Below are 25,820 nucleotides of genomic sequence, written 5' to 3' on the forward strand. Positions count from 1 at the left end.
AGTCAGACCCACTTAGCCCTGGCTCTCACCCTCCACTGTGGCAGCCACTCCAATCCCAGCACAGCCCTGAGCCAATTAACCCTCTCCCGAGAGAAAGAAGCAAAAACACCACAGCTCCACTGACTGTAACAGACTTGGCAGGTCTAGAGATAGGGCTGTTCGGGGAAGAAACCCACATGTCTTCCACTGGAAGGCACAGCATTGCCTGGGGCTCCAAGATGTCGATTCCCAACTATACTTGATATTCTGGACGTGTCTCACAAGGAAGTCTCCAGCCACTATCTCTGGGGCTGGCTGTCACACAGCTGCTACCAGCAAGGAAGACTTGTTAAGTGCTTAACTACCCTGGCAACCATGACAGAAGACCCAGTTGCTTTGGTCCATCTTCCCAAGTGGAGTGTTCATAGATTAACCTCTCCTGACTTTTCACTGGAGTGTCATTAAGAGAGCTACCCAAAATAGCTCACCATGGTTGGACTTCCAGTCACTGGGGGAAAAGCTAGGCTAATATCAACTTGTGTGCCAATGAGATACTACCTCTAAATATAACGGTGGTTGAGAAATGAGGAGGCCTTGGGACACCTGGCTGGCTCAGTCAGAGGAGCATGTGACTCTTGATCTCAGGGTTGTGAGTTTGAGACCCACGTTGGGTATAGAAATGACTTAAAAAAAAAAGAAAGAGAGGGAAAGCATCATGAAATGGGTAAAAATGGGGCCTTATTGAAACACTTCAGTACCTCTAAGCTTCAGAGGAAAGATGTCCCATTCATCCATTCTTTTATGTATTCATTTGTTCATTTGACATTTATTATGCACTCACTGTGTGCCAGGCACTGTGAGTTAAGAAAATGAGGAAATGCCAAAGTCTGTGGACATGCACCACGTCAGGATGATGCAGAGTGTCAGGGCCCATTAAATCTGACTGGAGACTGAAGGTTCGTCCATCCATCTGTTCATCCATTCATGCATTCTTTCTACAAATACTTGCTGAGCATTTACCTGCTCTATTGTAGGTCCTAGGGATGCAGCATTGAACAGACTAGACCAAGTCCCTGCTCACATGGAGCTTACCCTCTTGTGGGGAGATGAGCGACAGCCAAAAAAACACAGAAGCGTATCAAGGTATGTCAGAGACTATGAAGGAAAGGAAAGCAGGCAAGGTGCCGGGGGCATCACGGGGTGGAGCCTGTGACATCCTCCTTCCGTGAGGTCGCAAAGAGGGATTCCCCAGACCCCAGGTCAGGCACAGGGGCCCTCTACTTTGCCTGCTGGAACACGCAGGACTGAGCCAGCAAATTCTGTCCCTGAGTAACAATGAGAAACGCGTCCAACAAAACATCTATGCATGGAGGGCTTCCAGAAGAGGTACCACCGTGCCAGAGGCTGGAGGGAATATTCCATCATCCTCTTCTTTTGTTTACCACAGCCATAAACGGGGGTCATGAAACCAGTCTAATTCATGGCACTGAGGTAGCTAATAAAAAGTGACTACAAAGGACCTGGGAAATGAAGTGCTAGTTACAGAAAAGGAAGGCAATAATAAAGGTCATCTCTGCATCAGGGAAGCAAGGGCAAGTTTCCCTGGCACCACTGTTTTACTCATTCTCATTAATGGGAACAGGCAAGATCATTTATTGCTTCATTTCCTCCAGAGCAATAAAGTGTTAAGAGGTTGGTTCTGATCAAATGTCAGAGGGTCCACTGTGATCACCAAAGTGTAAATGAACCTAAATGAGGCTGCTGGAGAGTTCATCTCACGCTCCTTGTTATTTATGCAAGAAAAAGAGAAATTGAATAAAGTTAGGACGAATCCATTGCTAAAATGATTAGCACGGGGGAGAGGAAGGAAGCAAACGTGTTCTGAGTATCAACTATGTGCTAGTGGGGACAACGTGCTGTATGTTTAATCATTTAAAGGTCACTGGGAGTCAAGTGTCATTATTAGTGTTTGATCGAAAAACTGGGATCAGAGAGGTTAAGTCTCCTGCATAAAGTTACACAGCCTATACGTGGCAGAACGTAACCCACATCTACCTGACTCCATAGGTAGCAGGTCCACAAACCCAAGGAGAGAACACAAACATGTGCCGCCTCCTGTTAGAAGACAAACAGGGGCAGTAGGGTTGCTGTGAACCGGAGAACACCTCATCCACCTGAACGTGCACAAATGCAACGCCTGTTGTAACACTTCGCAGGAAAGCAAAACACAAGCAGAGGACACGGTTCAATTGGTTTACTTCAGGGGTCACCTCAAATGAGCTGCAAAATTATAGGATGGAAAATCCCTTTGATAGGAGACAAAAGACCAAAGGTGTGGCCCCTTCTCCCCTACTCATGAGCTGTGTGAACTTGAATAAGTTTCTAAACCTTTCTGGGCTGCACTTGCCTTTTGTAAAAAGGAAATCTCTCTGTCCAAAGGAAGGAGGCTGAATCTGATGACCATTCAAGGTGCCTCTTAAATTTGAGATCGAGGAAAACCATTCTTGGAAAACTATGGGCATAACCAAATTCCTAAAGGGACCAAGGAAAGAATCTGGCCCTTCTCCACTAAGGTTAGGTTTGACTGGCTGTTACCAAAGGCAGAGGTCAGCTCTTAACCTCTTGCCACATTCACTCAGACACACAACATACACACCAGTCCCCCCACAGAAACACAGCAGGAGCAAATGCACACAGGACGGCACATCACAACCCAGATAGCCACTGACCTTCCAAATACTGGGTTCAGTTGTTTGGGGATGTATTTGTCCCGGTCTTTGATTTCTGTTTGGCCAAGCTTGATCACAATGTAGGGATCTGCTTTGCCGTCCGGATCAGCTGGGCTGAGATTAAATGCCTGGAGAGGAGAAAGAGAACCCTTGTGGCCCAGTGGTTCTCAACATTGCCTGCACACTCAGATCACCTGGGAGTTTTAAAAAATATGGATGCCCGCGTTCCATCCGCAGATTCTAATTTAATCGGCCTTGAGCTTTGGGACTTTTAGAAGCTCTCTAGATGATTCTAGTGTGCAGCCAAGGTTAAGAACCACAGCTTTAGCCTCTCCATTCTGCTGCTGAAAGAAAACTTCTCAGCTTTTCTCAAGTTGAACTTTCCCTAGAGTCATCTCCCCAGTGGAAAGTAGCACTTGACAGAGTAACGAGCACCATGCTGGACAGGAGCCAGAAGGCATGACTTTGAGTTCTGATCCCATGTCTTATGTGATCTTGGGCATCTATCCGTAAAATCATGGGGAAGGGGGCACCTAAAGGCTCACCCCACAACTGATGGGCTCTGAATCCATGACTCCATCAGGCCTGCATTTAGCACTGGCCAGGTGAGTAATGGTCTGTTTCTCAGAGTGAGGTCTGCTTCCAGACAAGCTGGGCCTAAATTCACCACAGGGAAATGCTTTGTAAGGGAAGACCCGGCGAGGGGGCTGGAGAGGAGTGATAAAATGGAGAAATTCTGCAGAGATGAGAGCTGAGTGAGAAACGATCCTATTTTTAGGACTCTGGCCTACAGATGGAATGTAGAAGCACACAGAGCTCTATTTTCCAGGATGTTCATTTGGGCACTGTTTAAGAGCCACATTTGTAAACAACCTGTGTGTCAATTACTTAGGGAGAAACTCAATCCAAAACACCCCTTTCCTCATTTGCTCTCGTCCCATCATCGAATTTTAATTCTTTACGTAGCAGTTATCTCCGACATTTATCTCATTTATCCGTTCCTCTGTTGATTTTTTATGCTGTCTTCATCCCCACACCACCCCTGGCTGGTATGTAATCTCCATCAGAGCAAGAGCACAGTCTATCGCATTCATTATATTATCTCCAGTACCTAGAACAGGGTCTTAGGGTTTGTTGAAAGGATGAATAAATGGATACTACATTAATTCAAGAAAACACTAGGTGGCTACTACAAAAAAGAGGAACACCTGTATGTACTGATCTGGAAAATATCCAGGTGATACTTAAAAAAAAAGAGAGAGATTACTATGTAATGCATGAAGCAAGACTCTGTTAAGTAAATACTTGGATGTAGCTATAGACTAGTATAAATACAGTTGATTCTTAAAAACATGGGTTTAAACTGTGCAGGTCCACTTACACATAGGTTTTTTTTCAATAAATACAGCATAATACTATAAATGTATTTTCTATTCCTTATGATTTTTTTAAATGTTTATTTATTTATTTTGAGAGAGAGAGAGACAGCATGAGTGGGGGAGGGCAGAGAGAGAGGGAGTGAGAGAATCCCAAGCAGGCTCCACACTGTCAGCACAGAGCCCGACGCGGGGCTCGAACTCACGAACCGTGAGACCACGACCTGAGCTGAAATCAAGAGTGAGACACTTAACCTACTTTACTGTAAGAATACAGTATATAATACAAATGATATACACAATACATGTTAATTGACTGTCTATGTAATCAGGAAGGCTTCCGGTCAACAGTGGGCTATTAGGAGGTAAGTTTGGGGGGGGGGTCAAAAGTTATACATGGATTTTCCACTGAGAGGGGTTGACACCCCTCACCACTATGTTGTTCAAGGGTCAACTATAGATCTGGATGTGTTTACATATTCATAAGAAAAGTAAGTTATTTCTGGGCATAGAATTGCAGAGGTGAGGAGATTTGATTTCTTTTTCGATGTAACTTTTAAGTCGTATTATTTTTTACATCCTTGGATGTTTTATTAAACGAAATTAACTTATTATTTAGTTCGTTGATTAAATCTTAGCGTGAGAGAGCAAATCACACAATCACTGTTACTAGCACTGCCAGTGAAACTCACTGACTGTCCCTAATTGCAGGGAATCTATCTTCTCTGCAACCAGGGCCACCACCGACTTACTCTCCATTTGTCCAAGCCCCGCCCGTCCTCCAGTTCCAGCCCACACCCTCCCACCCCCACGCTGCTTCCTGAGCAGGAGCCTCATCCGTACTCCTGGCCTTTGTCTATAGGATACCAGACACATGAAATGCGTGCTGTGGATATTTGCCGAATGAGCAAATAAATAATAATCCTCTCCAATCTCTGTGGTCCAAGATATTTCTCCCTCTCCTTCCTACTGTTCCTACCCTCTATTTCTGGATTCCCCAAAATATGTTCCAGAGAACCACAGTTCTGTGGGATTTTCTGCAGAGGGGGGAATAAAGGTGTGGGGCAAGAAGTTTAGGAAATGCTGCTAAATATTCAATAGTTAAATAGGCTTCTTTCCTTCTGGAATTCTCTCATACCTTGAATGTGCTAATGGGCTTTGTGCATCTCAGGGGTTGGGAAAGGGAAAAATTATTATGTGCACTATTTCTCAAAGTTATTTGAACATAGGGTCTGTTTCCTGAGGAATGCATATTAATGATCTCTCCCATGCCATGAGTGACCTCCTGAACAAAATGTTGAAAAGGTAGTCTAAACTATCCTATGGGTGGGTGTTTAATATAGATGACCCAGAACTGCCAATGATTCTTTATAAGTACTTCTAATCTTTCCAACTAGATTGTCACTTCCTTGAGGGCAGAGACCTTGTTTTGTTTTGTTTTGTTTTGTTTTGTTTTGTTTTGTTTTGATCACCACATCCTTGATGATTAGAACATGCCAGACACATGGTGCTGCAGAGGACACATGGAGACCGCATCATGGAAAGGCAACATTTTCATTTTCCCTGAGTATTAGCAAATAATTTATCTTTGTTTTATGCTTCATTTATGTTTCTAAAAAAGGGTGTAGGCAATTTAAGCAAGGACTTGGTATAAAGTAAGACTACTGCAATCAAATAAGATTATGAAAATCAACTCCAAGGGCAGGAGATGAAAACAAATACATGAGCCACAAAGGCTCAGCAGAGATTTGCTTTGATTGAACATTAGATCTGGCCCCAAGCTTCCAGGCAATCAGGTCAAAAAGTTTCATAATCAAAGTGTAGTGCTCTCCACCAAGAAACAGACTCTTAACTGCAGAGACGAAACTGCTGGTTGCCAGAGGGGAGGCGGGTGGGGGGACGGGGGAAACAGGGGATGGGGATTAAGGAGGGCACTTGTCCTGATGAGCACCGCGTGATGTATGGAAGTGTTGAATCACCAAATTGTACACCTGAAACAGTATTACACTGTATGTTAACTAACTGGAATTTAAACAAAAACTTACAAAAAGAAAAAAAAAGTGTAGTGCTCTTATTATCAGAAAACAAGAAGCCTAGAGCAGAAGCAATATTTTTCTTGGAAATACACTTGAAATGAAATTTCTCACTGCAACAGTGGAGAGGCATCGCCATGGGGGAGGACTTCACAGTGACGGCTGCCCTGGTCGGCCCTGGTTCTGCTCTCTTGCCTGTGAGCTTCCTGTTCCAGTCTTAATTTGGTTTGCTCTCCAGCTATCAGGCACCCACAGAGAGCAAATGAAGCCACCCAGAGCTGTCTTACCTGCCCGGGAAGTATCTTCCCTAAGTGAAAAGCCAGCAAATGTGCATGTTACCAACCAAACTTCATACCCCTGTTATGGTTTGCAGTGTGTGTTCTCAAAATGCTGTGTTGAAGCCCTAACCCTTAATGTGACTGTATTTGGAGATAGGGCCTTTAGGGGGCTAATTAAGGATCTATGAGGTCATAAGGATGGTGCCCAAATCCAACAGGACTAGTGCCCTATAAGAAGAGGAAGAGATACCAGGTCTCCCCTTCCCTGTCTGTCTCTCTCTCACTCTCTTGCTCACTCACTCACCCTCGCTGTGTGTGCACGTGTGTGTGTGTGTGTGTGTGCACACATGCACAGAAGAAAGGCCATGTGAGAACACAGTAAGGAGGTGGCCATTTACGAGCCAGGAAGGGACACCTTATCAGAAACCAACTCTTATGGCACCTTGATCATGGACTTCCAGCCTCCAGATCCATGAGGAAATAAATGTCTGTTGTTTAAGTTACCCAGTCTGTGCTATTTTGTTACGGCAGCTGGAGCAGATTAAGACAGTCCCTCAGAGTAAACAAGGGTGGCTTACCGCGACAATGTACACCCTGATCAGGACTTTGACCGGGTGGTTGGGAGGAACCCCTTGCTGGATTCTCAGCTGCCCACAGTCCTCAATGCTGGAATCCGTGGGGCTCTTGTAGATGCAGAAAGAGCCCTGGAACCGCAAAGCATGATTCAGTGAAACAAGACGGTCATGTGGCCATCAAAAGCCATCGAGGGCATAGTGCTGGGAAAATGAGCATCGCCTGGGACCCAGCATGACCTGGGCTGGCATTACCTTTGCCTCTGGGTGTCCTCAGGCAGTTCACGTCACCTGCTTGTATCTGAGCTTCTTCACAGGACATCAGGGAATCGGTATTGGTGCAGTGACACCCCCCTCACATTATCAGGTGAGGAACATGAACAGGAGCATCAGATAGGATGCTGAGTACTTTATACAAAGGGGCGCTGAGCTGGTACTTTCTCCCACCACCTCCTTCAAGCCTGACTGCAGTATTTCCTATTTTCAGATGCCGCCACTGAGGCTCAGGGAGGTCAAGTACAAGATCATGAAGCTAGCTAGGATTATGAGATTGAGAAGTGGTGAACTGCGGTACCTACACTATTTCCAACATGCTGCCCTGCGTCACATGGCCAAGCACACCGCAGTTCAGAGTAAGTGCCGACCCCTGCTTTGTGGTACTGCCACCAGGAGTCTGCCAGAATGAAGGGCTAGTGTTGTTTGATGGTTTAATTATCCAATTGGTAGATCTGTATAGATCATATACTGGGTAGGTCAGGGGTGGAAGAAGCAAAATAAAATTCAGTGATCCTTTTAGGTAACAGCTCTATCTCCTTATATCCCATCAGATTGAGTTCCAACTCACTTCCCTGGCCACAAACCAAATATCTCAAAAGACAGGGCTAAGCCTTATTGAGTTCTAGAAAGGGTCTTGTGTACAGACTAAGGGATCTTCTTACACACTTCCCACACCGCAGTCTCATTAACAGAACTGAGTCGTATCTGACATTTTACAGACAGGAGACCCAAATAAAAGAGTTAACTCTGGAACTTGCCTTAAACTTCCCTATGACCCGGTCCCCATCGAGGCCATGGTCATCCTCTGTAGATTTGCCTCTGAAGAGTTCAAAGGTTTTCACCCAGTCTTCAAAATGGTTGAATTCACTCTCAAGGTCACCATCATATATCTTTAGGGAGAAGGGAGAAGAGTGAGATCAGAGGAAGGAAGGCCCAGGACTGATTAAATGAGAAATGCCAAGATTCTCCAAAACCAGCCTTGATATACACCCACTGGAAAAATCTAAGAAGCCACTGTTAATTTATTGTTAGCAAGATAAGGAATATGATTGAGTCAGAACTCCTAGAACTAGCTACCACTCTGAAATTTATAAAACCTTGTGGATAAACTTTGAAGTTCCAACAAGTGTGGCTACACCAAAATTAAAAAAAAATTTATATGGCTATAAATATGAGAAACTTTTTTACAGTGAATTGATGTCATTTGGTTGTTGGACATAGACTAATATTCTGAAGACATTCAAATCGGCAAATGTTCGTTAAGCACCTAATTCTTTACACATAAGGTGACAGAATATTTGTTTTTGTTACCATACATACAGTCATGGATTTTTCAAGTGTGAAGTTATGTATATACACTTTAGAAATGCAAAATCAAGTTGAGTTTTAGGTTTGGTAATATAATTGAATCACATAGTCAAATTTCCTATCAAAATTACTTATCCAAATTTGTTATATGTAATTTTCATACTCCCAATTTCTTTTCTTTTTTTTTTAAAGTTTACTTATGTATTTTGAGATAAAGAGGGAGAGAGTGCACACGCACATGAGCAGGGGGAAAGCAGAGAAAGAGGGAGAGAGAGAGAGAATCCCAAGCAGGCTCCATGCTGTCAGTGAAGAGTCCAATTCAGGGCTTGACCCCAAGAACCATGAGATCATGACCTGAGCCAAAATCAAGAGCTGGATGCTTAACTGACTGAGTCAACCAGGAGCCTCAATAGTCCCAATTTTCATATCCATAAATATGCCTCCAGCTAATAGCCTCTGACTAATGTTAAGATTGGTCTGACAGAGCTGACTGTAGGGAGAGTTAAAAAGTGCTGCTATTTTGATCATATTTTTAGCATGATAATGTCCATCTCTGAGAGCTGAGCCGAGGGGAACTCATCCACTGCAAATTACCTTGCTGGATCCAAGTTAACCAATATAAGTTATGCCCCTCCTTAATATGAGGACATAGAAAACAGAAAATCAGCAAGCTCCATTGTTTGGGCTTGCATGCTTGTTAAGGTTCATTTCTCTGCATCGGTGATTGTAATGAAGACAAAGGAAGTTAGTTCAGACAAAGGCATTACTAGGGTTGACTGACGCAATAACAGAACCCGCCTCCGGAGCCTCCCACCCCATCCATGGCCAAGAGGGCTGTGGCCACACACTTGCAAGACCGCCAGGTTGGGGATTTCTTCTTTGAGTTTCTTCTTGAGCATTTTGTCTTTCTTCTTCTTCGGCCCATCTTCTATATTTACCACCACCTCGTCTGGTTTCACCCCTGTGGGTATTTAATGGAAATTGTTAGGCTTCTCAGGGCTGTCAAACAAAGTCAAACTCCCTCTTTCCCTTATGTTCTGGCATGACTTTTGTTTCCAAAAAGAAATAGCAACATTTCGCTGCAGGATTGGGAGGAGATGTCACTCACATAGCAATGCAATGACATCAGATCCCCCCCCGGGGCCAGGCAATGTGCTGGCCTGTCCTGGTATATGTAGGAATTCATTAAACTAGGCACAGAGAGGGAAGTAAGTAAGCTGCCCAGTCATCCAACTAGCTAAGAACAGACCCAAGTTGGACAGACTCCAAAGCTTTTAGTTGTATTTGCTCTTAGATCTGCTTAGGGACTTGAGATTCAACTAGTTCAGCAACCTGAGGCTCGATATGCTAAGGGTCTTGCAGCAAGTCACAAATGTAGTTAGAGATATTACTCAGGAATCTTCCAGGAGCAGTCTCTAAGGAAAAGACCGCCTGAAGCAGACCCCTGGCTCTGTTATTTTCCAGCCATGTAAACTTGAGCGGGCTCCTCAACCTCTTTGAACCTCTGGTTCATCATCTGCAAAGTGAAGATGCTCTTGCTAATGTCATGAGGCTGGTCTTGGGATTAAATCTGCCAATTAGGAGTGGCCCAGGGAACCGAGTGAGCCTGGTTCTGGTTTTCCTATTTCTCTCAAGCTCACCTGAAACAGCACCGGCCACTTGCTGTCACTATTGATTTTAGGCCAGGGCCTACCCTTGTTGGTCATTTCAAATCCCGGTCTCTTTCATCCGAATTTCTACCAAGCCAGATCTACCCGATCCTCGTAAACTGGGTTGGGAACCTAAAATCCAGGTCGCCTCTATGAAATCTCACCACACCGGTGCTGGCCCGTCACGCCAGCTTCCTCCTGCTTTTGCCCTGCTGTTTCTACATCAAGACAGGAGCCAGAGGGGCGGTTCCAGCACTGAACTGAGTTCAGGAGCCCTGGGACCTGGTCCCAGTCCAGCTCAAATTAGCTACGTGACCTTTATACAGTATTGTTCTTTATACAGAGATTGTTACTCACTGGGGAAACGAGGGAGCAGAGACCTACCATGCTTCTCACTGCTTCCTTTTAGAAATTTTCTCTCCCCAGTGGGAGATTCCACGCTCACATACCTGTAGGACAGCACCTTACCTGCATTGCCTCTTTTCTCCGTGGGATTGCTCTCCTTCTCCTTCGAGAGAAGAAGGAGATACGATTATGACACTGCCATGCCTCATGTGTGGATCCTGACTGCAAACAGCCCCTCTGCATTCTCAGAGACGCCATCCTAAGACTATGCAAACTGTCCCCAAGTGAAGTCTCGCTGACAGACCTGGAACCTGACTGCAGCGAGATGGCCGGCCCTATGGAAGAGGTGCCCCCGTGTCCAAGAAAACAGCCAGCAGGCTGCACACTTCCTCGTCTTCTGTGCCCAGCCCCTTCTCAGCTACTACCTCTCTCCCCCTATTTTTCTACCTCTCTGGAATATCACCCAGTCTGCACCGTGGATCTTACCTGCCGTCATGCCAGGCCGTGGGGTTGTCCCAGGGGTCAGGGAGGTTAGCAGAGCAAGGGGAGAGGGCTGAGCCCTCCCTAGAGGTGGTCGTGTGCCCTGCAGCAGCAGGAGGGAGTTGGGAGGCAGGGACCACCATTTGGTTTGTTTATTTAACTATACATCAGTATTCATGGGAGGTCCTAGTTGAAGGCACTACGGGCTTTCCCAATGCAAGAATCAGAAGAGTTTCTATTCAATTGAATGTGATGATACATGTGACTAATCTTCCTTTCCTTGTTGACTCGAGGATGAGAAGTTTTACCAAATTCGGCCACTGGGCTTTCCCTTGAATCTCTTGACCCACTTTCCAGTGGTTCTCCTGCTTTATAACTCAATCCCTTTCTTGTTCCATGTGCACGAGGCCCTGCTTTGGCAACCTGCTGATTATTCCCATTCGCTAAGGCCAGGTCCTCTGCCTCTTCTTGATAGCTTCCCATATGACGTTAGAATCCTGCTGGAGACTGGGGGGCCCTCTGATCTGGGTATCTCCAGGTGCACCTGAAGCCCCCATCGCTATGCCCATCTATCTAGAGACCCCCTTGCTTGTGGCTGGATCTTTATGAGTCTGACGTGGGGGAAGATCTCCAGATGCTATGCCAGACTGAACATCCTTCCAGCATTGACAACAGAGCCTGCATCCGAAGGTCAGCCCCGGCCAGAGGGTGAAGACTTTGCAATTCGGGATCCCTGGTCCTTCCAGGCTTTGAAGCTTTCCGCAATGAACAGAATCACACCTGAGAAGGCCCTATCTATAGCGGAATCTAAAAGGGGATAATGTGGAATTGAGGGGGGTGGAGGGTGCTGTGTTTTCTTATCAAATCCCTTGACTGTCACAGCCAGGGGAGACCCTACCTTCTGTGCTTTCTTCAGGGAGGCATAATATTTGGACCACCAGTCAATGACGTTTTCAGCAGATTCATCCGCTATGGTCCTCCTTCTCCTTTTGGTTGACCTTCGGGTAGGTTTCCTGACATTCTGGCAAGGAATGAGGGATGGATTATTAGTTAGGCCTGGTGGCTGGCTGGCTGGTTTCCTGAAGAACAGAACAGATGGAGGCATGGGTGGATTTTGTGGCTGAAGCTCTCTGTACCACTTCAGTAAATGACCCTTTCATCACCCACCCATCCATTCACTCATTTATTCGGCAAACATTTATTATTACTTAAACACAGACATGTGAGATGTTGTGCTTGGCTCTGGGGACCCAAGGGGAGTGAGAAACTATCCCCACATTTGGGGATCTTAATAGTGTGCTATGGCAGAAAAGGCGTTAGCTGCCAAGCAGTTAATATAAATTTTAAGATTCTCAGTGTCCTCAACTAGGGGACATTCATACCTGCTTCCTTCACTGTTGTGAGGATTAAGTGACATCATGTAGACAATTTCCCTTTAGCATGATTTCTAATTCGAATGGGTGCAAATCAGCGATACCAACAACATAAGTAAGGCAGTGTAGGAGAGACAACGATACGTAAACAGCAGAAAGGAGGCATTTGGGGAGAAGACAGTGGTCCTATGACAGACTCATCACATACTCATCATCTGTTTGCTCTCAGACATCTCTTGAGTACCTTCAATGTGCCAGGCACTTTATCGAGTACAGGAGGCACAAGGATTTTTTTAAAAATTATCTGTGACCTGGCAGGGCCCACACTTTTATGGTGGCAACACACACTTAAACTGGGGATTCCAACATAAAGTGGCAGGTGCAATGCTGGTGGGGTACAGAGAACCCCTTGAGGTGCTCTGGAGGGTCACAATGAACATAGGTAAGATAGGAACAGCCTGAGCAAATATCCATGAATCTGTTTTACTCTGCTTTTCATTTCAGCCTTTACCATTTGCTGGGCAGGCAATCCCTCAGCTTTCTTAAAACTGCCTCCTTCTTGGGGATCCTGGGTGACTTAGTCAGTTAAGTGTCTGACGTTAGCTCAGGTCATGATCTCAAGGTTCATGGGTTTGAGCCCCGCATCAGGCTCTGTGCTCACAGCTCAGAGCCTGGAGCCTGCTTTGGATTCTGTGTCTCCCTCTCTCTCTGAGTCCCTCCCCTACTCACACTCTGTCTGTCTGTCTCTCTCTCTCAAAAATTAAATAAATGCTAAAAACTTAAAAAAAAAAAAAAACAAACCACTGCCTTCTTCATTTGGTTGATGCACCCGGATTTTGCACTCAAACTTAGGACTTAGAAAGATTCATCACATTCTTGTTTTATGGCTCTTCGTGTATTTCTTAATCTTGCTTTCCAGAAACTCAGCTGAGGATGAGGAGTCTCATTTCTCTTTAGATTCCAGAGACTTTAGCTTTTTTTTTTTTTTCTGGTCTTACTTGTCCTTGTACAAAGTAGGTTCTAAATATTTGCGGAATAGGCCTAGATAAGGAAGGAAACTATTGTCTTTCCATGCTAATGAATTGAGAGCAGTTTCTGTTCAATTAAATGTGACTGCCACAGTTGACTAGCACTTGAATTTCATATACACTGACTTCTCTGACTCTACAGCAATGCTGTGAAGTAGGTATCAGTACACTCATTTTGCGGATGAGGAAACTGAGGCTCAGAAACACGAAGTTACTTGCTCCTGGTCACACAGCTGGCAGGTGGGAGGATTCGTACCAAGCCTCCGGTGCAAAGCCTTGTAAATACGAGGAGGGGTTATATTCTGACCTTAGCTTTGCCATCTTTTGGTGGCTCCTCGTCTGCAGGTTTGGGTTCAGGCTCAAGCATAGGAGATGAGTCAGGGATGTCAACCATGCTGGTTGGTTGAATCTGGGCAGAGTCAGGTACCACGGTGGGAGGAGGCTCAACATCCACATAGATCTGATCTGTTGGCGGCTCCTGGGAGGAGCTGAGGGATCCAGAGGGCTCAGCGGCTACTAGCGAATCTGAAGCAGCTGAAATGGAAATACATCAGGTCAGGAAACTGGGCTGCTAAACAGGGTGGCCGTTTCAGAGACCCATTCCTGGGAATCAAACAGATCTAGATTCAAATATGGCAAGTTCGTAACATCTCTGAATCTCATTTTCCTTATTTATAAAATGACAGTAAAACAAAAAACAAAAAAACAAAAACAAACAACCCGGAGCACCTAGGTGGCTCAGTCAGTTAAGCATCTGACTTCGGCTCAGGTCATGATCTCACGGGTTTGTGAGTTCAAGTCCCACATCAGGCTCTGTGCTAACAACGCAGAGCCTGGAGCCTGCTTCTGATTCTGTGCCTCCCTCTCTCTCTGCCCCTCCCCTACTCTCACTCTGTCTCTCTCTCTCTCTCAAAAATAAATAAAAATGAAAAAGAAAAGATGAAAAAAAAACCCCAACCCATCTCACTGGGGGATAAGTGAGATCATGATGTAAGGCATCAGGAATCAATTATGGCTGTACTTACTATTGATCCTTCAGACTAATTTTAAATAACCGTGGTCATAAGGAAAATACATATCAAGGTTTAGGACACAGACCCTCTGTACGGATTGTTTTTTCCCAGTGCCAGTTAACTCCAGGAAACTTTGGACGCTCCAGAGGTCTGTGAACTCCTAACTGCAAGCTTGACTCTGGGCACATGAGAACATGTGCTTGTCAAGACATAGGGGTAGGTTCCTGGACTTTGTGAGATTTTTAACTGGACTGTCAATCCAATACAAAGGTCATAACACTGTCCTTTCTTGCCAAGGGTCCTCTTGTCTCCATTTTGTGCCGCAGAATCCAGTACTTAGAAATATTTCCCAGCTGGGATCCTCCATGGCTGCGTGGCCTTCAGAGTTTCTCTTCCCCAGTTGCTAACTTTTCAATGCAGATGCAATTCCACAAACACTTAATGGGCATCTACTCTGTGCTGGGCACAGAGTTGGAAAGATCAGTGGGACAGAATAGAAAGCTCAAAAACAGACTAGGGATGTATGGCTACTTGATTCGTGAAAAAGCTGACAGCACAAAACAATGGGGAAAGCCAGGATACTCTTGGGGGTGGGGTGGGGGGACGATGTTCCTATGGAGGGAAATGTAGCAGGATCCCTATCTTAAACCATATACAAACACAAATAACTGAAGATCTAATGTGAAAGTTAAAAACATAACACTAATAGAAGAAAATACAAAACAACATTTTTGTGACCAAGAATTAAGAAAGTGTTTTCTAACAAAATTCTGAAAGAGCAAGACATAAAGTTAAAAATTCAGATGGATAGGATTACATTTAAATTAAGAATTTCTGTTCAAAGATGGAGACCACAGGCAGGTTAGCAGTTATCAGACTAGGAGAAGCTATAATCGACAGGATAGTAACATCTAGAATATACAAAAAAATCAAATGTTTTTTAAAATACATAAAACATGAGTCAGGGATGTGAGTACGCAAGTCACAGGAGGGAGATCAAGACGGCAAAAGCATGTGAAGAGATGTGTAAAATTCAGTAGTAATCAGAGACAATCAGGCTAAAATCAAAATGAGATACTACTTTATACCCAGCAGAGGGGCAAAAACCAAACCAAACCAAAACAAAAACTCAGAAATTTGGGTAACGGCAGCTGGCATTGGGGAAGAAGAAAATGGTACTCCAGATGCAGAATGGTAGCTATGTAGACTGGTGTAGACTGGTGTAGACCAGCACAGCTCTCTAGAGCGCCCTCTAGCAGTACTTGGTGGAATTACACCTGCACATTCCCTGTGAGTCTGTAATCTCACTCCTGGATGTGTATTCCAAAGAAAATCCCCCGCAGGATCCTCCCTTGGGCAGCACTTGCTATTCACAACAGCATCATTTGTGGAAGTTGGGAGGTGGAGGTAGCCTAGGGGTCCAATCTCAGGGGAAAGGAAAAGCAGTGTGGGGTAGATCAGCAGGTGGGGGGAACAAGCTAATGTACACGCAGCAACATGAATAGGTTTTAAAGCACAGCTTTGAGCAACAAGAGTACGAAACCAAATGAAGATTATAGCATTATATTATATACGTCGATTAAATGGACTGGAATTTTACAAAGAGGGGCAGTGTGGGGCCTGTGGTGGGCAGGGGGTTGGGAGAAGGGATGTGGAATAAGGCACAGGGGGGCAGTGGTATGAAACAGAGAAACAGAAGCTTGGACCAGACCAATGATGACTGCACAGCATGAACAGAGAAGTGCAGTTAACTCAACTCTGCCCCTGAGATCCAAAATGGAACAAATCAAAGTAACAGCAAGCAAAGAAAAATGTCAGGGAGCAGAGGCGGGAGGGAGCTGGAGTAATATTCGTGGAAGCCCTCTTAGAGGAGCTGACCCTGGTGTCATTCTTAGAGTCGGAATCCGGCAGCTAAAGGAGCTGAGGGCACTGTGGGAGCAAAGTCTTCAGAGAGCTCCGCTTGACTTGACCGTGGGGCATCCTCTTCGTGCGGGGTCCCATAGCAGAACCCTGCAGGCACTACGGCTTTGGAGTCTGAAGCTCCAGAAAATCTAGAAGGCACTTCCTACCTTGCTCAGCTTGGGTTCCGTCCACCTGTGAGGTGAGGGCCAGGGGCTCCTTGGATTTACACAAAAACTGCTTCAAGCAGTTGATGGTGTAGGTGCCCACCAGGGTGCTCCTCCCGAAAGCCCTCCAGTCCACCACGCAGATGCTGAGGGGCGGGTGCAGAAGTTCATTCTCAGGCAGCTCCTGGTAGGAGAGGCCAGGGTGAAGTGGGAACACTGCTTGGGCTGAGCCCAGCGGCTGGTACCCTGCTGACCTGTTTAGGGACCGAACCAAAGCAAGCCAGGCACCCATCTTCCCTCTGTCCCTGCCTTGTCATTCTGTCCCCCTAGGTCACCCCTGCAGCTAGTCAGAAGTCTAGAGCATTGCCTTCCAAGCCAGGGAATCATTACCCATAATAAGAGGGATGTGGCACTAACAAGTCATTCCAGATGTAAATTACAAAATTCACAGGCTGCCAAACTCTTTACGGCAATAGTTTTCAAGCCTGTTTGGTCATTATTTACCAGCAGAACTCTCAACTCAAATGAACACTGACCCAGGCCCGAGAAATCAGACAGAAGTGGATGCATGACAAATGGAGCTGAGGGTGACGGGCCAGCACCCTCCCTCTTGTGTCCCCCCCGGGGGTCCCAGAGGCCTGACAGTGAAAGGTTTGTGAACACCGTGCACATTCCCCAAATCCAGTCTCCACTAATTTAGAAGATGCATCCGTTGGAGCTGACTGGGTCGCACAAAGCAAACCTTCACAGTTAGTTCCAGATCAGAGCCCAAAAATGTGTGTTGAAATATTGACATAAACAGAAGCGCAGGGGTCAGAAAACGTCACTTTAGAAACAGAAGTTTGCATGTAAGCCACTGATACGCTACGTACAGATGATTTTTTTAAAAATCCAACCGCTAAAATAAGTCTCATTAAGGAAGCTTCTAGGCCAGTGGTTCGCCAACTTTAGCACGCATCAGAATCACCCGGAGAACTCGTTAAGCCAGGGGGCTCTGGGCCGCAGCCCCCCGCAGTTTTGATTCAGCAGTATTGGGGTGGGGCCTGGGAATCTGCATTTCTAAAAAGTTCTCAGGGGATGCTGATGCTGAGGAATCGGGGGCCACACTCTGGGAACCACCGTCACCTGCCTTGATCTACCGAACCTTTAAAAACAAAACAACACAGCAGCAGCAATAAAAGTGTGTCTCATCCCATCCCGAGAGTCCGGCTTTTCACTAAATTAGACCATTGTGCCTCGTAGGTAGTGGACACCCCCAAACTGCAAAGCATCTCCCCAAGCCAAGCAAGTGAAGGAGTGGGGGTTCCCTCTGTGGAAATCAAGGAAACGAGCAGGCAGAAGGGGAGGCTGTACCACTTCGAAAGCGTCTGCCTGGATGCTGAAGTTCGGGTTGTTCTTGTAGCTCTGGATCACACAGGACTTGACTCCCCGGCCCCCACATTCGATGAGGACCTGAGGGCGATCCACCGAGAGCAGCTGCACCTTCTTCATTTCTCGGACTCCCCAGAAGAGAACCTGGCGGGAGGACCCACAGAGCTGTCACTCGGGGACCCAGGGAGGAGCCAGCTCACGGCACCGGCCTGTGGGAAGTCAGACCCGCTGCCCCGGGAACTACTGTATGTTCTGGGACGGGCTGGGCAGCTCCCTGAAGAACCTGTCCCGTCACCCACGCCTCATTTCTACCCCGCACTCCCCTCAGACGATGCAGGCGTGTAGACCAACGCACCACTGCCCTCCTTAGCCCCAAAGAACGAGTCAGTCTCCCCCTGCACCATACCTCCACTCGGTATTTACTCAGCACTGGCCGAATGCTGGCAGGAACTGGGTAGATGTGGGTGACATCTGGCGGGTCCACGGGAGGAAGTCCTTGCAGCCCGGATGACGGGACCTATCACACAGAGCAAAGGGCTGGTCAGAAGGTCGGGGAGAGGCAAGGAAGACCAGCCGCTACGCCACCGCCTCACCCACACGACACTCACTCGGCAAAAGTAGTGATTCCAGGGTCAAGTAGAGACAAGACAGGGCATTTTACCACACTTGATTATTTATTCATTAACCAGTATTTATTCATTGATACCTTCACCAGGGTGACCAACATTTAGTGAGCACTTACGACGTGCCACAAAGTTAACAGGCTTAGCGTTCGATAAGCCCACAATATAGAGGAGGTCCTCACAAGAGGATGGCATGTCACCGAATGACAGAGGTTGGGGGCGGAAAAGGGCTCTGATCCGGTTCTGAGCTCTGAGACTTAAGCACACCCCCACAACGCACTACTACAAAAGAGATTCACAGTTAGTCAAGGAGAGACTACGTCTTCATCAGTGAAACAGAAACGAAGTCTTCTGAAGACAGACCTCCAGGAGGGAAAGGTGCCATTTGGTATGCACTTGGCCATACAGAAACCACAGGAGGGGGGCCCCTGACTGGCTGAGTTGACTGAGTGTCCAACTCTTGGTTTCTGCTCAAGTCACGATCTCACAGTTCGTGAGTTCAAACCCCGCGTCAGGCTCTGCACTGATAGTGCGGAGCCTACTTGGGATTCTCTGACTCCCTCTCTCTCTCTGCTCCTTCCCACGCACACTCTGTGTCTCCCTCAAAATAAAGACATAAACTTTAAAAAAAGGAAACTACAGGAAGGATCATTGCTGTGTCTCACTGAAATCTCACACAAAGGGCTTGGAAAGTCTCCTGTGAGCATGCCACACTGCCCTTAAGACCTGGCCTAACGTCTACATCTTCCCCAAATCCATCCCTGATTTGACCCCGGTCTCTGTGGCCATTCTCCTACTGAGAGGCCTGAGAAAATTGAAACTTAAAAGCTTAAGTTACGGGAAACTGAAACCTAACCAAGCTTAACCAGCTTGTTCCGCTTCTGTACAATTGCTTGGCGCGCCCATGTATTCCTGATCAATCATTATTGCCTGGCACATCCGTATATTCTTGATCAACCATTGTTACTTGGCACATCCGTGTACTCCTGATCAATCATTGTGATACCCGTACCCCCGGTTGTGGTCTGACCTAAAGGCAGGAACCAATCGAATACTGTTAAGTGTCCAACTTTAAACACCAACCAATCGCAGCTCTGTAACTGTGGAAAATTCCTGATTTCCCATGAATTGTTTGTACCTGTCTATAAAAGGGGTGTAAAAACCTCTCTCAGGGCCTCTTGGCGTCACCGGCTACGGGGGCGCAGAGGTCCAGGTTCGAACCTGCAATAAATGACCCTTGCTGCTTAGCTTTGACTCTGGACTCTGGTGGTTTGTTTTGGGGGGTCTCTTAGACTCTGGGCGTTTCACTACCTACCCTTCAGTCCTTGGAATACAGTGTGTCTTTGGTGGAAGCTTAGTGCCGAAAGCAGTGGACTGAGCCTGGACACCGGGCCCTGCTGTGTGACCCTGTGTGAGTCCCTTCCCTTCTCTGGGCCTCAGATATCAGGCCAGATGACCCTTCAAGCCCCCTGAGGGTCAGACGCATGGGGCATGCTTATCTGACCTGGTCAAGAGGAAGCCTCTGTTTACTTCATTTCATCTCTAAGCCCCTGGAGCAGAACTCCACATCCAGTGGGTTCCTGATAAATGTTTATTGGCTCCATATGCTTGGAAAAGCTTAACTGCTCATCAAAACCTGCAAAGCACAACGTATCACCATTTCTTCACAGACATAGTCTAGTTGGCAACGGCAGATGTGGTTGAGGTAATTACAAGAAAGCTCTGACAAAGATGACAAGACACCGTGGAGGCCAAACAGGCCGAGGACAATGAAGCTGCGGAAGCAGACGACATACAGGTGCTGGAAGCCACGAGGACGCGTGCCCAGTACTGCCCGGCCGTGAGCGACTCAGCCTGCAAAACCTGGCCTCCCCGAGAGAGCTAACTGCTCCTCTAGCTGTGGGGGGAAAGCCCCAAAACAGCTGTGGTGGTGGCATCGATGGGGCCCCTGGCTGGGCTTTTGTAAAAGTACCACATGTTTCCTCATCCGGGGCCCCTGGAAAATGTCCTGAAGAAGGTCTGTCCCACGGTGCCTGACAGATGCCCCTGAGCTCAACACAGACCTTGAAGGGCTCCACACTGTGGTGTAGACTGAATGACTCTGCTCCCAGCCAAGATTAGACATTTTCACAGGGAAATGGGTCAGCTGCTGGCTTATAATTGGGCCCAGAGGGAGAGAAAGAATCGTTACGGGGCAATTGGGTGGCTCAGTAGGTCAAGCATCTGACGCTCGGTTTCAGCTGAGGTCGTGAGCTAGCAGTTTGTGAGTTCGAGTCCTGCACTGGGATTGGGATTGGGACTCTCTCTCTGCTCGTCCCCTGTACACACACACACACACACACACACACACACACACTCTCAAAATGAATAAATAAACTTAAAAAAAGGAAAAGAATCCTTACGAAGGCAAGATGTGAGCATCGGAGGTGGGTTGAATAGGCTGGTCCAAAAGCTGATATCCCAGCTCTAATTTCCCAGTGGAGACAAAATCTCAGGACCTCAAAGGAGGTCCAGATGCAGGGCCAGGACAAAGACCTAGGGTAGCCAAATTTAGAGAGGGGCCACTCTCAGGGCCCTAGTCCCAGCCCTGCTCATCAGTGACTAAAAAGTCACTGCTGCTCAGAAGCCCTTCTGCATCCTCCGGGTCCCTCAGCCCGTCATTTATACTTGCATTAGCCCTCTCCTTTGGTGCCGTGGACAGTACAGTCTAGACCTCCATTGCTTGCTAGCTGTGTGAACTTGGCAAAGTTGCTCAGTGTCTCTGAGTTCCGTCACCTTTGTGAAGCGAAGATCATGATATCTAATTCGTGGGTTGCTGTGAAGAACGTCGGGGATAGCACGCAGGGCACTTAGCACACTCAGGCACATGCAAGTTCCCTAGAAGCAAGCATCAACCGGAAACGGCAAAGGCGGAAGCTCAAATGCACACCATCTTACTCTTCCGCTGGATTCAGGCGATCTAGGATTCCTAGTGCCCCAAACGACCTCAAAAGCGAATTTCAATCCTTGTGCAAGGAAAACAATATCGTCCTAGGCTCCAATTTTCTCTACATATTTTTGTGAGCAAGTGAAACATGTTTGAAAATATTGTATCGAGAGTCTCCTATGAGAGAAACATTAGTGTTGGCTTCCATGTGTGATGTGGAGATGACTCTCATCCATTCTACTGCCAATTCATCAGTCAATCCTGTGGACTGCACAGAATCCTCTTTTTTCATGGCTACACTTTTTAAAAACTATTTTTAATTTTTTTTAATGTTTATTCATTTCTCGAGAGAGAGAAAGAGACAGAGCATGAGTGGGGGAGAGGTAGAGAGAGGGAGACACAGAACGTGAAGCAGGCTCCAGGCTCTGAGCTGTCAGCACAGAGCCCGATGCGGGGCTCGAACTCACAGACCACGAGATCATGACCTGGGCCAAAGCTGGACGCTAACCGACTGAGCCACCCAGGTGCCCCTCGTGGCTACACTCTTGATCCAAGTTCTTCAGTCCTCCAGTATGGATTACCTGAAGAGCCTCCCAGTCACCCTCCTTGTTTCCCCTGGGCCCCTTCAACATACACTCAATCCAGCATCCATAGTTTTCAACATAAGTCAGATGCTCAAAATCCTCTCTTGGTTCCCCATCTTTAAGGAATAAAAGCCAAACTCCTTACAGCGCTCCATGTGATCTTCCTCCTCTGACTTCGTCTACACTCCACTGCAGCCACACTGATGTCCTTGATGGGCCTTGAAGATGCCAGGCGTACTCAGGCTTCAGGGGCTGGCATTTGCTGTTCCCTCTGCATCTAACGCTCTTTGCCCATACACCTGCATGGCCTACTCACCATGACCTTCCAGGTCTTGACTTAAATACCACTTTCTCAGTGAGGCTTCCCTGGATGCCTAAAATGTTGACCCTGCCCTCTCCCCCAACACACATTCGCTTCCACATCTCACAGTGCATTACCTTTTCTTCTTAGCATTTATCACACTGTTGTTACCTTACAATTTACATAGTATCCTCTATTATCTTCCCCTCACTAGAATATATGTCCCATGAGGGCAGGAGTTTTCTGTTTTATTCACTGATGCATTTTTTTTAATGTTTATTTATTTTTGAGAGAGAGAGAGGGCGTGCGTGAGCATGAGTGGGGGGCGGGCAGAGAGTGAGGGAGAGAGGGAATCCCAAGCAGGCTTCACGCTGTCCGCACAGAGCCCAACACAGGCTCCACATCATGAACCGTGAGATCATGACCTGAGCCGAAATAAAGAGCCGGACACTAAACTGACTGAGCCACCCAGGTACCCCTATTCTTAAGAACATGCCTGACACATAACAAACACTCAATAACATGTGTTTGCATGAATGAATGATTGAAATAGTCCTGCCTTCAAAACACTTACAGATTAGTGGACATAAGCCTGTAAACAATTGGCCTTACCATGGCCTGAATTTTAAAAAGAGGCAATGTGCTGTAGGATGGTAGAAAACATTTGATTTGACTGAGGTGAGGATGGGGAGAGCTTCCCGGAGGAGGCGTCTCTTGTTCTGAACTTTGGTGATGACCATTACCTTAAATGGAAGAGCGCAGTGCAGAAGCCGGTGTGGGCGGAGGGAAGACCTTTCTGGATGGGCTAACAGCAGGGCCACAAACAGAGGAACGCACCTGTGAGGTGAGGCCAGGGAACTCGGAGTGGCCTGGTGTCAAGAGGCCATAGATATGCAGAGTAACATGAGGAAGTGTGAGGCTGAAGAAGCAGTTTGAAGACAAGTTTTGGGAGAGCTTGAATGCCAAGCTACAGAGATCTGACATTCTCCTATTCTCCTTCCTTTCCATGAGATATGAAGACTTATCACGCACACACACACACACACACACACACACACAGAGAGAGAGAGAGAGAGAGAGTTTCATAGTCACAACATTTAGAAACGTTTGGATCTTCTGAGTGTTTACCATGGTAATAGGTATTCCAAATATTCCAAATCCCCAAGAGGGATACAATATGAAGCATTTCCCTAAGTGTCTCCTCACTGTGTGTAGAGGGACTGTATTTGGTATTCCACAAAATAGACTTTAAGAAATGTTTCTGGAGGTAAGAAGCAGGGAGCCACTGACGATTTCTGAAGACAACAGTGAAATGGGTTAACTTGTCTTCTGGAAGGAAAGTGGAGGATGAAATGAACAAGAAAGGGGTAAGAAGCTAGAAGACCAGGAAAGAGGCCAATGCAATGTTCCTGATGAGGAATATGGCAGCAGGGAAGATGGAAACCATTCGAGGACGCGCTTGGCCTGGCTAAGGGTGCACACACAAAGGGAAGAATGAAAGCGGAGTCTGAGTTTTCCAGGCAGAGAACAGTGGCAAACAGTGGGGTCAATGAGCCAGCACTGGACGGACGGACAGGGGGCTGCGGGCTTGGGTAGGGGAAGGAAACGGAAACACTTAATTCAGTCTGGACATGGAAGAGCCAGGTTACCAAATCCTTCTGAGACAGGGAAGTGTTTCGGTAATGGAGGTGGAGAGGCTGAAGCAAACCACCCACAGATGAAAACTGAGAGCAGCTGGTGACAAATGAAGGCATTTTCCAGCTCTTCCTTCTCAGCACGTACCGGACCCACGTACTAAGACAGTCACGCTGATCAAATTACTTTTTGAACAAGCAATGAAATGAGAAGTCCTAATGAAACCTTAATGAATTGTATCTCCCAGGCTGCTCACCTCTGACAATTAATGCAGCTGTCAGGAAGCAGCAGGATCTTCCCTGGCACCCTCAGCAGTGGAGGGAAGGAAGGGGAAGGGGGCAGACCCTCATCTTTGAGTGGGGACCCTCAACATGAAGAGAGGGAGGGAGGGAGGGGAAGGGGGCCCTCATCTTTGAGGAGGGACCCCAAGCATGAAGGGAGGGAGGAAGGAAGGGAGAGGGGGCCCTCAGCATGAAGGGAAGGAAGGGGGTAGGGGGGAGACCCCCATCTTTGAATGGGGACCCTCAGCATGAAGGGCGGTAGGAAGGGATGAAGGGAGAGGGGGGTCCTCATCTTTGAGGGGGGACCTTCATCATGAAGGGAAGGGGAGAGGAAGGTGGGGAGTGGGCCCTCAGTATAAAGGGAGGGAGGGGGGAAGGGGGGTCCTCAGCACGGAGGAAGGGAGGGAGGAAGGGGGAAGCGGGGCCCTCAGCATGAAGGGAAGGGGGGAGGAAGGTGGGAAGTTGGGCCCTCAGCATGAAGGGAGGAAAGGAGGGAGGGGGAAAGGAGGCCCTCATCTTTGAGGGGGGACCTTCAGCATGAAGGGAAGGGGGGAGGAAGGTGGGAAGTTGGGCCCTCAGCATGAAGGGAGGGAGGGAGGAAGAGGGAAGTGGGACCCTCAGCATGAAGGGAGGGAGGGAAGGAGGGGGAAGGGGGGCCCTCATCTTTGAGGGGGGACCTTCAGCATGAAGGGAAGGGGGGAGGAAGGTGGGGAGTGGGCCCTCAGCATGAAGGGAGGGAGGGAGGAAGGGCGAGGGGGGCCCTCAGCATGGAGGGAGGGAGGGAGGGAGGACCATGAAGCCCAGGGTGCCAAGCCGTCAGGGGGCCTGTAGGGATCAGTCACCCAGCCCTTCACTGAGGGACTAGGGGACTCAGTCTCAGAGCTCATCGTAAGCTTCCTGTCCTGAAAAGAGCAGCTGACTGAATCGCAGTCCGTTGACCCTGAGCCTCAGCCTCCTGACGTATAAAATGGGAGTCTTGCGCCAGACCTGGTTTTCCCAAGCCGGCCATTCCTCTACCGCTTTTATCGCCTGTACTTTCATCCAGTGAACATTTTTGTTAGGCATGTTTTGTTTTTAAAAAGGGAACCTTCTGATGCTAAGTAAAAAAGTACCACTTGCTGTAAATGAAAAGCAACTTTAAAGATAAAACCAAACAGGTTATTGGAATATGTCCCGTGAAACATCTCTTACACTTTCCTTTCTCTATATTTGGACTGGTGTCCCAAGAAGCAGAGACTTTGGGAAATGTTCCTATTGGTAACGTCGATCTTTTTTAAAGGCTCTGAGCCTGAAGCCTGTGCTCTTTCTTAAAAAGGAAGGTTGCAAGTGAAGAGAGATCTTCTAGATGGACAGGCATCAAACTGGAATTTCTGCTGGAAGTAGATACAAGGATCAAAACTCCATTTGCCACGATATGGGTGGACCTTGAGGGCATCAGGCTAAGTGAGATAAGTCAACAGAGAAAGACAAATGCCGTATGATTTCACTTTCGTGTGGAATCTAACAAAGCTGAACTCCCAGAAACAGCATGTAGGCTGGTGGTTGTCACGGACAGGGGGTGGGAGATGGGGTGGGGGAAATTGGGACCTGCTAG

General features: G+C 47.2%; 1 protein-coding gene across 1 annotated transcript in view; it reads right to left on the reverse strand.

The window, feature by feature from the left end:
- FER1L6 (fer-1 like family member 6) overlaps positions 1-25,820 on the reverse strand; it is a 156,230-nt gene that overhangs the window by 29,808 nt on the left and 100,602 nt on the right. The window contains exons 23-32 of the mRNA XM_025922674.2: positions 18,283-18,393; positions 17,859-18,020; positions 16,509-16,689; positions 13,734-13,960; positions 11,924-12,046; positions 10,669-10,708; positions 9,400-9,512; positions 8,002-8,133; positions 6,974-7,099; positions 2,709-2,836 (exon numbers count right to left, since the gene is read on the reverse strand). Of these exons, the coding sequence (XP_025778459.2) occupies positions 2,709-2,836; positions 6,974-7,099; positions 8,002-8,133; positions 9,400-9,512; positions 10,669-10,708; positions 11,924-12,046; positions 13,734-13,960; positions 16,509-16,689; positions 17,859-18,020; positions 18,283-18,393 (1,343 nt within the window). The remainder of the gene's footprint in view (positions 1-2,708; positions 2,837-6,973; positions 7,100-8,001; positions 8,134-9,399; positions 9,513-10,668; positions 10,709-11,923; positions 12,047-13,733; positions 13,961-16,508; positions 16,690-17,858; positions 18,021-18,282; positions 18,394-25,820) is intronic.

The sequence above is a fragment of the Puma concolor genome, chromosome F2 (genome assembly GCF_028749965.1).
Source record: "Puma concolor isolate L17-30 chromosome F2, mPumCon1.1.hap2, whole genome shotgun sequence".
Taxonomy (NCBI): domain Eukaryota; kingdom Metazoa; phylum Chordata; class Mammalia; order Carnivora; family Felidae; genus Puma; species Puma concolor.